Raw genomic sequence first — 12,954 nt, forward strand, 5'->3', positions numbered from 1 at the left:
CATCTCGGAGCAGCTAGAAGGCTCCAGCGAATGTTTGGATTCTATGTAGAACCAACTATTCAGGTGAGGGAAAAGAAGTGTCAAGAGGATTTTCAAGTTCTGGTTTCACAGCTGAAGAACACAGCCAGGGAGGGAGCTTACACAGCATTCAGAGGTATCTGTGAGTGAAGTGGGGAAAGCTGTCAATCTGCTGTGGGATTTGTTTGGTTCCTTCCCCTTTTCAGTTAAGAAAACACAGATGGCTAGGACAAGATGAGCTAAGAAGCTGCCTTTGCTTCCTCCTCTCCGTGCCTGAGGCTGGTCTCACCCAGCCCAGCTCTGGTGTGGAAACTCAGACTGGAACAGAGGAAGCATAACGTCCCGGACCACAGCCACAGGACAGGGTTGGGGTTGGGGGGTGACTGTTCACATCACTGAGGCCCGAGGATCCACAACCCACTACACACGCACAACTTCTGAGGTCTGAGCTCTAGGAATAACTACCAACTTTCTTTGCTTTTAAAAGGAGAACAACAAAAACCCCACTGCCATTAGATATCTCTTACAAGCTTCCCAAACCAGCAAGGCTAGTCTGTCTTCCCAGAACATCTGCTTTGTTATTGAAGATAAAGTCATTTAGTTTCCTCGATATGAGAGGCTTTGTAATGAAGCACTTGAATAGAAGGTGACTTCTCTTTGCTTAGGGATTGGTTTTCTGGGGAGGAGGGGAAACATGCCCACTGTTGATTTGGGCATATATGGTACCCGAGCATTGTCTTTTGCAGACAAGATGTTTAGTTGGAGAATCCCTTTGCACAGGTATTAGAATTTCAGTCATTTTTGCTTTGCTTTGCTCCTCCCCCCTCACCCCCTTCATAGGTCCTACCTAGCCTCTTTATGTGGTTAAGAAGGGCTCAGACGGGCATGGTCCCCTCCACTGAACAGTAAGTTTCACCCTGGCAGGTCTTGTTCACTGCCCGAAGCACTTAGCACAGAGCCTGGCACAGGCTAGTGCCTAGTGAATGTTTGTGGACTGAATGAATAAAAGAACCTCAAAGACAACAGGCTTGAACCTGGGCTCATCATTCTCCCATTTTGGCCACCACTTTCTATTACGAAGAAGGTAACCCTCCATCCAAAATCCTGGGAACCTGTTTGTCTGGAAGCAGTGGCCACCTGCAGGTACCTGGGAGAAGACCCAAGCCATCCCTCCACAAGGAAACAGCTGCCATGAAAGGGACTGTGAAGGGGAAATAAGAGCGTTGTCAGGCAAACTTAGACTTGTGCGTAAAATTCAGTCCCAGCACAAACCGGGCTATGTTGGCAGATTAGAAGCAAGACAGACGCCGGGCAGGGGCTGAGGCGCTGAGAAATGACATGGGCAGACCACCCTCTCCAAATGCCCTGTTTCATAGTGGAGGAATCTGCTGCCCACACCCACATAGATAATGACCTGCAAAAGCCAAGAAGTAAAACCTGGGTGTCCCGAGGTCCTGTCCAGATCTCTTTCCACCGCTTCTGTCTGCCACAGCCCTACAGGGGACAAGCATGTCCAGTAAGTTCAGGAAACGCCTTTAGCTGGAAATAACAGGCTTCAGCTGTTAGGGGGTAAGCTTACTACACGTCTGTACTCCTGAGGTGCAGTGTTAAATACTGCTGACTCTCCCCGTGTCCGCGGCTTGAACCCTCTTAGTCACCTTTTGATTATAACCTCTCCTGAGCCACTGCTGCCGACAGAAGGTGACCGTGGCCAGCACCGTGCAAAGAACTTTCCATGCATTATCATCTCCTTTAAACCCCACAGCAATCTATGGGGGGAAGACCGCCATCACACCCACCTTACTCCTGCGGAAAGGAAGGCTCCACGAGATCCAAGAACTTGCTCACAGCCCATAGATTTTAAGTGGTAGAAGGGGGACCTGATCCCAGACAGTCACCCCGAGTTCACCCTCACAGCCCTGTGCCACACTGCCTGCCTACTGACACTGGTCCCGGTGGCTTCAGCCTTTCTTTCCCCGTCACCATAGTTCCGAACCGGAGTTCCCCTAAAACCGAGTTTCCTTACTGAGTTTATGATTAATCTCTCTGTTCAAAACTTTATTCCCTTTCTTGTCCCCTGTGACCTCAACCACGTGCTAACTGAACAGTAATCAACCAGAGTCAGAGGAGGAAGATTGCCCGTTGTAGATTTCATCATTAACATACAAACTCAGGTTGTTCTCCTAACAGGCCCTGGAGCCATGGACCACCTGGGCAGAGAATCCTAAACCGGAGACATTCTGACTCCAGAAACCTCAATTAAGAAATGTCACAAGACATGTCACAAGACAATGATTAATCCCAGCTTCTTTGTTCATCCCCTTTAAAAACACCCCTAACTCAAAGACTAATCTGGAGTGGATCTAAGGCTCATTTCCCACTCCCTTGCTTGGCGCCCTGCAATAAACCCTGACTTTGACGCAAACTCCCGCTGTCAGAGTTTGGCTTTCTGTGCCATGGGCACATGAGCACTTTGCCCGGTTGCATTCAGGCCCCATCATCTCCCACCTAGACCACTGCCCAGCCCCTTCTCCCCTCCTCTTCTCTGGAATCTTCGCCCTCCCATCCATTTCTGCTCATCTTCCAAAACTAGGATTTCCTTCTGTTGCCGGGAGGTGTCTTCTCACATCAACCAGTTCTCTAGTTCTCTACGGTTACCAACTGGGTGTCCAACAATTCAATTCCATTTTGACACTGTCTACCTGGAGTGAGCATCAGATCACAAATCCCGGGCTCAGGGTCACAAGCCTGCCCCTTCAGATGCCAGCTGCAAGTCTTGGGTCACTTGTACTTCTGACCCATCAGCTATAAGTCAGGGATTCCCACAAGCCCCTCCACAGGCTTGATAATTTGCTAGAACCACTCACAGAACACAGGAAAGTGCTTTGGTTACTGTTACTGGTGTATTTTAAAGGATACAACTCAAGAACAGCCAAATGGAAGACATGCATGGTACAAGATGTACAAGTAGAGGGGTGCACGCGGCCTCTTTGAGCACACCACCCTCCCGGCACCTCAATGTGTTCACCATTTAGGAATTTTTATGGAGGTTTCATCACACTGACATGATTGATTAAATCACTGACAACTGGTGATTAGTTCAATCTCCGGGCCCCTTCCCCTCCCCAGAGGTTGAAAGTTCCTACCCTCTAATCCTGGCTTGGTCTTTCTGGCCACCAGCCCTCATTCTGAAGCTGCCTAGGGGTTCCCAGCTATCAATCACCTCATTAGCATACAAAGGACACTCATCACTCATCCTCAAGAGTTTGGGGAGCTATGTGCCAGGAACTGCAGACAAAGACAAAATATTTTTTATTAACCACAGTCCCTCTACTCGGAAACCTCCAGTGGCTCCCCATGACAACAAAGCAGAGCCCACACTTTTCAGGGTGGCCTGTAAACCATACACAATCTCATCTCCCCTGATTCCTGCCACCTTGCTCTGGTCCGGGCTGATCCATCTTGCAGATTCCTGCCTCTGCACCTGTGCCTCATCCTCCTGCCCCTTCACTAAATCAAAATGGAATCAAGGGACTTCCCTGGTGGTCCAGTGATAAAGAATCTGCTTTCCAATGCAGGGGTCGTGGCTTCGATCCCTGGGCAGGGAACTAAGATCCCACGTGCCGCGGGGCAATGAAGCCTGCGCACCACAACTTCTGAGCCTGCACGCCTCAACTAGAGAGCCTGTGTGCCACAAACTACAGAGTCCATGCACCCTGGAGCCCGTGCGCCACAACTAGAAAGAGAAATCCCACACGCCACAACTAGAGAGAAGCCCGTGCACCACGACTACAGAGAAGCCTGCGCACCGTGACAAAGACCCGACGCAGCCGAAAAAAATTTGTTTAAAAAAGAAAATAAATAGAGAGAAGCTCACGCGGGTCAATGAAGACCCAACACAGCCAAAAATAAATAAATACAAAAAAATAAATAAATTAAATAAATTTTAAAAAATGGAATCAAAACATTTCTTAGGACGCCATTGGTTTAGAGATGTGAGGAACCTCAGATTTTACAGATGAGGAACTGATGACCCAGACTGCTGAATGGCATAGCCCCAGATTATAGATTCATTATCTCTCAAAGGCAGAGAGAACGGTACCCATCTCTGAATTCCGGGGATGAGCGCTGGGGATGACAAGTTCCAAATGAAAAAAGTCTTGTGTAAACTTTCAAAAGCACAAACCACACACACACACACACACACACACACACACACAAAACAAAAATTAATTTGATATATACCAAGTGGAGGATTTCTGATCAATGAAAAGACACTACGGACAAAATTACTAAACCTAAATAGAAGATATTTGCAATGTCTAAAATTGATTACAGATCAACACTTAGAATTCCTGAAAATCAGGAAAAATAGAGCAAACCTAATTTTTAAAAAAAGAGCAAAGTATGTGAACATGCAATTAGGGAAGAGGAAACCCTCAAAGTTAACAAACATATCAAATTCACTAGTTATTAGAAAAATACAAGATCAAACAATGAGATGTCATTTTACACCTCCTGGAAAGCTGGAGAATGATGCAAAGCGGGGGTAAGGATGCGGGGGTCGCATCTGCCTGGGGGTGGGTGTGGTGAGTAGAGGGCTCCAGGAAAGCAATCTGGCGGTCCTTACAGTACAGTCGCTGTGGCCAGCAATTCTGCCCTTGGGTATGGATCCCAAAGAAATCCTCCCAGGCGGGACCTGCAGGAGGCTGTTTGGGGCAGCACATTTGTGGAACTGCAGCACGATGTGTGCGATCTCCAAACCCATCCTGGGGGAGCAGATGCTAAAATGTGTGGAGGTCTCCATGGAGCACAATGCACAGTGTACGTATGGGGTAGATACGGAGTGACACCGCTCGATGAGGAAACATTAAGAATAACTCATGGGGAGGGGGAGGGGTAAGCTGTGACAAAGTGAGAGAGTGGCATGGACATATATACACTACCAAATGTAAAATAGATAGCTAGTGGGAAGCAGCCGCATAGCACAGGGAGATCAGCTCGGTACTTTGTGACCACCTAGAGGGGTGGGATCGGGAGGGTGGGAGGGAGGGAGATGCAAGAGGGAAGAGATATGGGAACATATGTATAACTGATTCACTTTGTTATAAAGCAGAAACTAACACACCATTGTAAAGCAATTATACTCCAATAAAGATGTTTAAAAAAAAAAAAAAAAGAATAGCTCAGTCCAAAAAAAATAATAATCAAACCTCGGGTGAGCCTTGCAAATACAAACTGCTACATGGTGTTACGTGATTAGCATTTAAAAATAATTTTTTTAAATAAAAATTTTTTTAAAAAAAAATTAGTTCAGACAATGGGACTTAGAAGAGATGGTGGAGGGGCTGGAGGAGGGTGGTAGGCTGTGCGGGGCAGTCAGAATCAGATAAACTGAGAGCTGAAAACCCAAACCTCCATTCCTCACAACTTTTGCTTTTTTTGGCAGGGCACATGGAGCTAACCTTTACTGAGTACTCTGAGCCAGGAGGGTGCTAGGGATTTTTACATTTATTTTATTTATTTATTTATTTTTTAAACATCTTTATTGAAGTATAATTGCCTTACAATGGTGTGTTAGCTTCTGCTTTATAACAAAGTGAATCAGTTATACACATACAATATGTTCCCATATCTCTTCCCTCTTGCATATCCCTCCCTCCCACCCTCCCCATCCCACCCCTCTAGGTGGTCACAAAGCACCGAGCTGATCTCCCTGTGCTATGTGGCTGCTTCCCACTAGCTATCTATTTTACATTTGGTAGTGTATATATGACCATGACACTCTCTTACCCTGTCACATCTCACCCCACCCCCTCCCCATATCCTCAAGTCCATTCTCTAGTAGGTCTGTGTCTTTATTCCCGTCTTGCCACTAGGTTCTTCATGGCTTTTTTTTTTTTTTTTCCCTTAGATTCCGTATATATGTGTTAGCATACTGTATTTGTTTTTCTCTTTCTGACTTACTTCACTCTGTATGACAGACTCTAACTCCATCCACCTCATTACAAATACCTCCATTTCATTTCTTTTTATGGCTGAGTAATATTCCATTGTATATATGTGCCACATCTTCTTTATCCATTCATCTGTCGATGGACATTTAGGTTGCTTCCATGTCCTGGCTATTGTAAATAGAGCTGCAATGAACATTTTGGTACATGACTCTTTTTGAACTATGGTTTTCTCAGGGTATATGCCCAGTAGTGGGATTGCTGGGTCGTATGGTAGTTCTATTTGTAGTTTTTTAAGGAACCTCCATACTGTTCTCCATAGTGGCTGTATCAATTTACATTCCCACCAACAGTGCAAGAGTGTTCCCTTTCCTCCACACCCTCTCCAGCATTTATTGTTTCTAGATTTTTTGATGATGGCCATTCTGACTGGTGTGAGATGATACCTCATTGTAGTTTTGATTTGCATTTCTCTAATGATTAATGATGTTGAGCATTCTTTCATGTGTCTGTTGGCAATCTGTATATCTTCTTTGGAGAAATGTCTATTTAGGTCTTCTGCCCATTTTTGGATTGGGTTGTTCGTTTTTTTGTTATTGAGCTGCATGAGCTGCTTGTAAATCTTGGAGATTAATCCTTTGTCAGTTGCTTCATTTGCAAATATTTTCTCCCATTCTGAGGGTTGTCTTTTGGTCTTGTTTATGGTTTCCTTTGCTGTGCAAAAGCTTTTAAGTTTCATTAGGTCCCATTTGTTTATTTGTGTTCTTATTTCCATTTCTCTGGGAGCTGGGTCAAAAAGAATCTTGCTGTGATTTATGTCATAGAGTGTTCTGCCTATGTTTTCCTCTAAGAGTTTGATAGTGTCTGGCCTTACACTTAGGTCTTTAATCCATTTTGAGTTTATTTTTGTGCATGGTGTCAGGGAGTGTTCTAATTTCATACTTTTACATGTATCTGTCCAATTTTCCCAGCACCACTTATTGAAGAGGCTGTCTTTTCTCCACTGTATATTCTTGCCTCCTTTATCAAAGATAAGGTGACCATATGTGCGTGGGTTTATCTCTGGGCTTTCTATCCTGTTCCATTGATCTATATTTCTGTTTTTGTGCCAGTACCAAACTGTCTTGATTACTGTAGCTTTGTAATATAGTCTGAAGTCAGGGAGCCTGATTCCCCCAGCTCCATTTTTCGTTCTCAAGATTGCTTTGGCTATTCGGGGTCTTTTGTGTTTCCATACAAATTGTGAAATTTTTTGTTCTAGTTCTGTGAAAAATGCCAGTGGTAGTTTGATAGGGATTGCATTGAATCTGTAGATTGCTTTGGGTAGTAGAGTCATTTTCACAATGTTGATTCTTCCAATCCAGGAACATGGTATATCTCTCCATCTATTTGTATCATCTTTAATTTCTTTCATCAGTGTCTTATAATTTTCTGCATACAGGTCTTTTGTCTCCTTAGGTAGGTTTATTCCTAGATATTTTATTCTTTTTGTTGCAATGGTAAACGGGAGTGTTTTCTTAATTTCACTTTCAGATTTTTCGTCATTAGTGTATAGAAATGCAAGAGATTTCTGTGCATTAATTTTGTATCCTGCTACTTTACCAAATTCATTGATTAGCTCTAGGAGTTTTCTGGTAGCATCTTTAGGATTCTCTATGTATAGTATCATGTCATCTGCAAATAGTGACAGCTTTACTTCTTCTTTTCCGATTTGGATTCCTTTTATTTCTTTGTCCTCTCTGATTGCTGTGGCTAACACTTCCAAAACTATGTTGAATAATAGTGGTGAGAGTGGGCAACCTTGTCTTGTTCCTGATCTTAGTGGAAATGGTTTCAGTTTTTCACCATTGAGGACAATGTTGGCTGTGGGTTTGTCATATATGGCCTTTATTATGTTGAGGAAAGTTCCCTCTATGCCTACTTTCTGCAGGGCTTTTATCATAAATGGGTGTTGAATTTTGTCGAAAGCTTTCTCTGCATCTATTGAGATGATCATATGGTTTTTCTCCTTCAATTTGTTAATATGGTGTATCACATTGATTGATTTGCATATATTGAAGAATCCTTGCATTCCTGGGATAAACCCCACTTGATCATGGTGTATGATCCTTTTAATGTGCTGTTGGATTCTGTTTGCTAGTATTTTGTTGAGGATTTTTGCATCTATGTTCATCAGTGATATTGGCCTGTAGTTTTCTTTCTTTGTGACATCTTTGTCTGGTTTTGGTATCAGGGTGATGGTGGCCTCGTAGAATGAGTTTGGGAGTGTTCCTCCCTCTTTTATATTTTGGAAGAGTTTGAGAAGGATAGGTGTTAGCTCTTCTCTAAATGTTTGATAGAATTCACCTGTGAAGCCATCTGGTCCTGGGCTTTTGTTTGTTGGAAGGTTTTTAATCACAGTTTCAATTTCAGTGCTTGTGATTGGTCTGTTCATATTTTCTATTTCTTCCTGGTTCAGTCTTGGCAGTTTGTGCATTTCTAAGAATCTGTCCATTTCTTCCAGGTTGTCCATTTTATTGGCATAGAGTTGCTTGTAGTAATCTCTCATGATCTTTTGTATTTCTGCAGTGTCAGTGGTTACTTCTCCTTTTTCATTTTTAATTCTATTGATTTGAGTCTTCTCCCTTTTTCTCTTGATGAGTCTGGCTAATGGTTTATCAATACAAACACATGGAGGCTACACAATACACTACTTAATAACGAAGTGATCACTGAAGAAATCAAAGGGGAAATCAAAAAATACCTAGAAACAAATGACAATGGAGATACGACGACCCAAAACCTATGGGATGCAGCAAAAGCAGTGCTAAGAGGGAAGTTTATAGCAATACAAGCCTACCTCAAGAAACAGGAAACATCTCGAATAAACAACCTAACCTTGCACCTAAAGCAATTAGAGAAAGAAGAACAAAAAAACCCCAAAGCCAGCAGAAGGAAAGAAATTATAAAGATCAGGTCAGAAATAAATGAAAAAGAAATGAAGGAAACAATAGCAAAAATCAATGAAACTAGAAGCTGGTTCTTTGAGTACATTTATTATCTCATGTATCACTTGCAAAACTCCTACACCGTTGGGTAGGGGTGATCCCTCCTGTTTTGCAGTTGGAAACAGGACGCTCAGAGAAAGCAACGTGCTAAACTCACATGGTGATGCACATCGGATGCGTATCTGAGCTGTCTTCCTGTCCCTCTGCCAATACAGCGACACCAACTAGCGACTTGTGACATTCTCCCTCTAGAGTTTTCTGCCTGGCAGCTGGGTCCAGGGGTCTCCCCCAGGCTTGCCCTAGGCTCCAGAGCTATCAGAACCCCTCCAGCTCTCTCCGTGGGACACGCGGGTCCAGAGGTCTAGGGAACTCCTGAGGTTAAGCTAGATTCTAGTAGCTTCCTCTTTGCCCTCCAGACCCACACATCCTTAGATGTGGCTCCTCGAACCAGGTCCAGTTTCTAGAAAACTGGAGATGCCCCTGCACAACTGTTTTCCACCCTGATCTAAATCTCCAGCTTCCTGGGAGTCAAGATGTAGCGGCAGGTGGGTGGGCGTGGGAGGAACATTAACAGCAGAACAGCGATAAATTCCCTGAGAGCAGTATAAGCAAAATGACAGTGAAAAACCTCTGTAAACCCAGAACACGGCAGAGCTTTGTTAAAGCAACACGAGAACTAGGATTTTATGCAGGTCAAATCATGTTTGTCAAACCCCAGAACTGCACAGAGTAAGTCTAATAAGATGCTATCAGGACCCCAGCTGTTGACCCTCCTCCCCCTCCTTACCCCCTGCCAACATTATATAAGCTGCCCAGTTTTCCTCAGGCCCCAGTCCAATTATTCTTAGTGAAATTGAAAAGAAAGTAATTCCATCCAATAGAAAGTATTCTAAAAGGTCCCGGTGGTGATGGGCTGTAACTTGCAGCAGACTGCTTCGGCTTTACCCAGCATCCTGTCACAAACACTTGATATGATGACTAACACCGTGAGCTTAATTTGACTTAAAGAGACAAACATTATTATTCAGGAAAACTAGGAATTATCCATCTTTTTTTCACCAAAAAGAGTCTACACAACTGTGGAGAAAAGAGTGTCACAAAAAGAAAAGTTTAGAAAGTTGTGGTTCATACATGAAATCAAAACAAACTTACGTATGGTTTATTCTTCCTCAGAGGAAATGGCAACGTAGGCTAGTAACAAGTCAATTTTATAAATATTTATTCTGCTGTTACCTTAGGGCAAAGCATCGGGCAGGTTGAGCTGCGGAGATAAGAACGCTAAGAGGCCACATACGGAATTATTGAGACCCACGATTCTTTGGTGGAGTCCAGATGCTGGCGAGCTCCCCAGATAAACTCTGGGGCTCAGGGGTCCCTTTGTATTGCTGCTGCTTTGAGCATCCCTGATAACCTTAAAACCAACGATCAGAATGGAGAGGAGAGCTCTCTGCCCTTCTCTCATCTCTCTACAATGGGCTTTCTTGGAAAAAACCCCCCAAACAAAACAACTCTACCCTCTTATCTTTTCCTGTCCTCCTCTCTCCAAGTTTCCAGGGTTGGGGGGGGGCGGAAATACAGCACTGTGCTTTGCTGACCTCTGTGCTCTTCTGATACAAAGTGTGCCATTAGCCCTCTGTATTCCAGCCTGTACCATACCTCTCCCTGCCTTCCAGATGCACACACATGGACTTCACAGATTTCCCTGGACCCCTGCTCTGTTCTTCTTCTAAAGCTCCTAGGATTTCTTGCCCCCAGCTTCTCCACGGAATCCCTTTACTCTAGGATTTTACACAGGGTTAAACTTGGTGCTGGTTTGACTTACAAAAGTCATACCTATTCTGTGTAACTCCTCTCTGCTCCTTTTCTAGAATTCAGTCTAACAAATAAGGCATCACCTTTAACAGAGCACTGGGGAACTTGGACTTAAACTCTTGCACATGTTTTAAGAGCCTCTCATCTCTTAAGTTGGACTCTTCCTAAATCTCTTCTGCTAAACTGGTTTTACTGCAATCCTTTGAAACCCAGTGTTTTCAGCATTTTGGCCTCCTCTGGAAGTTTCTTTCTGTGTTTAAACCTCTACAGCAGGGTCTGGTAATAATAAGAACTAACATTTAAAGAGGCCATACTATGTGCCAGGCAATCCTTTGAAGTAGATAGAATTATTACCCCCGTATTATAGAGGCAGGAACTGAGGCAGAGAGAAAGTCAATTGCACACAGAAGGTGCCCAGCCTTTTCCCCAAGGCTGCCAGCTTAAATATGCTTAAGCTGCGGGGTCAAAGGGCTCTGGAGTCCATTCTTAATCTGTCTCCCTATTCTGGAGCTGGGTGACCTGGATAATGCACTCAACCTCTTTGACCCTGAGTTAGTTTCACTTCCAATTATTGGTAAATCGAGATAAAGCATTCTTCGAAAGACCGAGCAGTAAATGAGAGGTTCGTGACGAGTCTGCCTCGGTCCCAGGCACTGGATAACTGGGGTCCCACGCACCCCAGCGGAACGCCCTCACTGGCAGGGCTGGGACCCGCTCCTCGAAATGCCCCATCTCACGGTGAGGGTGCAGCAACATTAGTCCGTTTAAGACGAATCGGCCAAGGGACGTCTATGTCTGCGTCCACCTGGCACACTTACGGGGAGTCTCGCTTTCTCCCCACAGCGCTCTGCGCCCCGGTTCCAGCTCGCCACCCGTGCCTCGCCGTCGGCGGCTCCTCCACCCCGGCTTCTCTCTCGGTCCGGGGACTCTACCCAGGGGGGCTCCCGAGCTTCCCGGGCTCGCCGTCTTACCATAGCATCGTAGCCCAGGGCGTTCATGAAGTGCGCCACCTCGACGCCCTTGTACACGGTGAACCAGATGGTACCCTGGTACTGGTCGCCGGCGTCGAGCAGCAGCACGTGGGGCTCGGCGCGGCGAATCTGGCGCACCTTGGTGGCGAGCCGTGCCACGCCGCCCACGCAGCGGCTGGCGTTGACGCACTTGCTCGAGTCCTCGCTCGTCTGCTCCAGCCGGCTGTGCACGTCGTTGGTGTGCAGTATGGTGAGCTCCCAGCCGCCTGCCGCGGGCCACAGCAGCGCGCCCAGCGCGAGCAGCCTCAGCGCTGAGGCGCGTGCGCCTCGGGGACCCATGGCTGCAGCTGCCGGCGAGGGCGCGAGCACGGTGAGTGCTAGCGAGCCGCGCGGGTGGAGGCGTGGGGTGGCGAGCGCGGCGGGCGCCGGAGTCAAGGGCCCGGGCCGGCGAGCGGGCGAGCGGGCGGGCGAGGCGGGGCGAGGCGAGGCGAGGCGGGGCCGGGCCTGGGCGGGCTCTCCTGCGGCCCAAAGGCCGGCCCCACGGCCAGGCGCACGCCCGCGCGGTGACCCGATACGACCCCGGCCCGCCGGGCTGCCGGGGCGCGGCTGGCGGCTGGCACCCGCTCCGGGCGGGAACAGTGGGGAGGTTGCTCCCGCTGGGGACGGGGCACCGGCCGCGGTCCCGGCCCGTCCGGGGAGCCCGGGCGCCGGCGGTGGGCTGTTCTTAACGGGTTGCGAGGGAGGAGTTGGAGGGTCCACCCCGCTTCCAGGTCCTCCCTGATTCTCGCCTCTTTAAAAGTTTTCTAAAGAGGGATGCCTTGTTTGTGTGAGTGGGTTGTGGTTGCGCGAGCTCATCACTTGAAAGAACGAAAGAGGAAAGAGAGAGGAGGTGGAAGGGAAGAAGGGCGAGACGAGGGAGACGGGAGCGCTGTGCTTTTGGGGCCTTGGGAGCCAAAGACGGGTCGTGAGCTGTGACTGCTCCCTTGCCAGTTGAAGGACACACCAAGTCTGCGTTGCTTAGACGTAGAATCTCAGAAGCTAGAAATCATTCTAATCCAGTCGCGCGTCTGTGGATGATTATAACCTTAGCGACACAACAGCAGCGGTGCGCGGTAGCTCTTGGAAGCTAAAACGGACCATCCCGAGTGAAACCAGTAGCTCTGAGGGTGTGATGCTGCCTTCTGTTGCTTTTCTAGGCTTTTTTTTTTTTTT

The 12,954-nt window shown here is 46.6% G+C and overlaps 1 protein-coding gene across 2 annotated transcripts in view; it reads right to left on the reverse strand.

Annotated features, from left to right (window-relative positions):
• Positions 1–12,177, reverse strand: part of NT5E (5'-nucleotidase ecto) — a 53,534-nt gene extending 41,357 nt beyond the window's left edge. For both annotated transcript variants that reach the window (XM_059941713.1, XM_059941712.1), the window contains exon 1: positions 11,743–12,177. In XM_059941713.1, the coding sequence (XP_059797696.1) occupies positions 11,743–12,081 (339 nt within the window). In that variant the 5' untranslated portion in view covers positions 12,082–12,177. The remainder of the gene's footprint in view (positions 1–11,742) is intronic.
• Positions 12,178–12,954: the final 777 nt, after the last annotated feature.

Source organism: Balaenoptera ricei, chromosome 12 (genome assembly GCF_028023285.1).
Source record: "Balaenoptera ricei isolate mBalRic1 chromosome 12, mBalRic1.hap2, whole genome shotgun sequence".
Taxonomy (NCBI): Eukaryota; Metazoa; Chordata; class Mammalia; order Artiodactyla; family Balaenopteridae; genus Balaenoptera; species Balaenoptera ricei.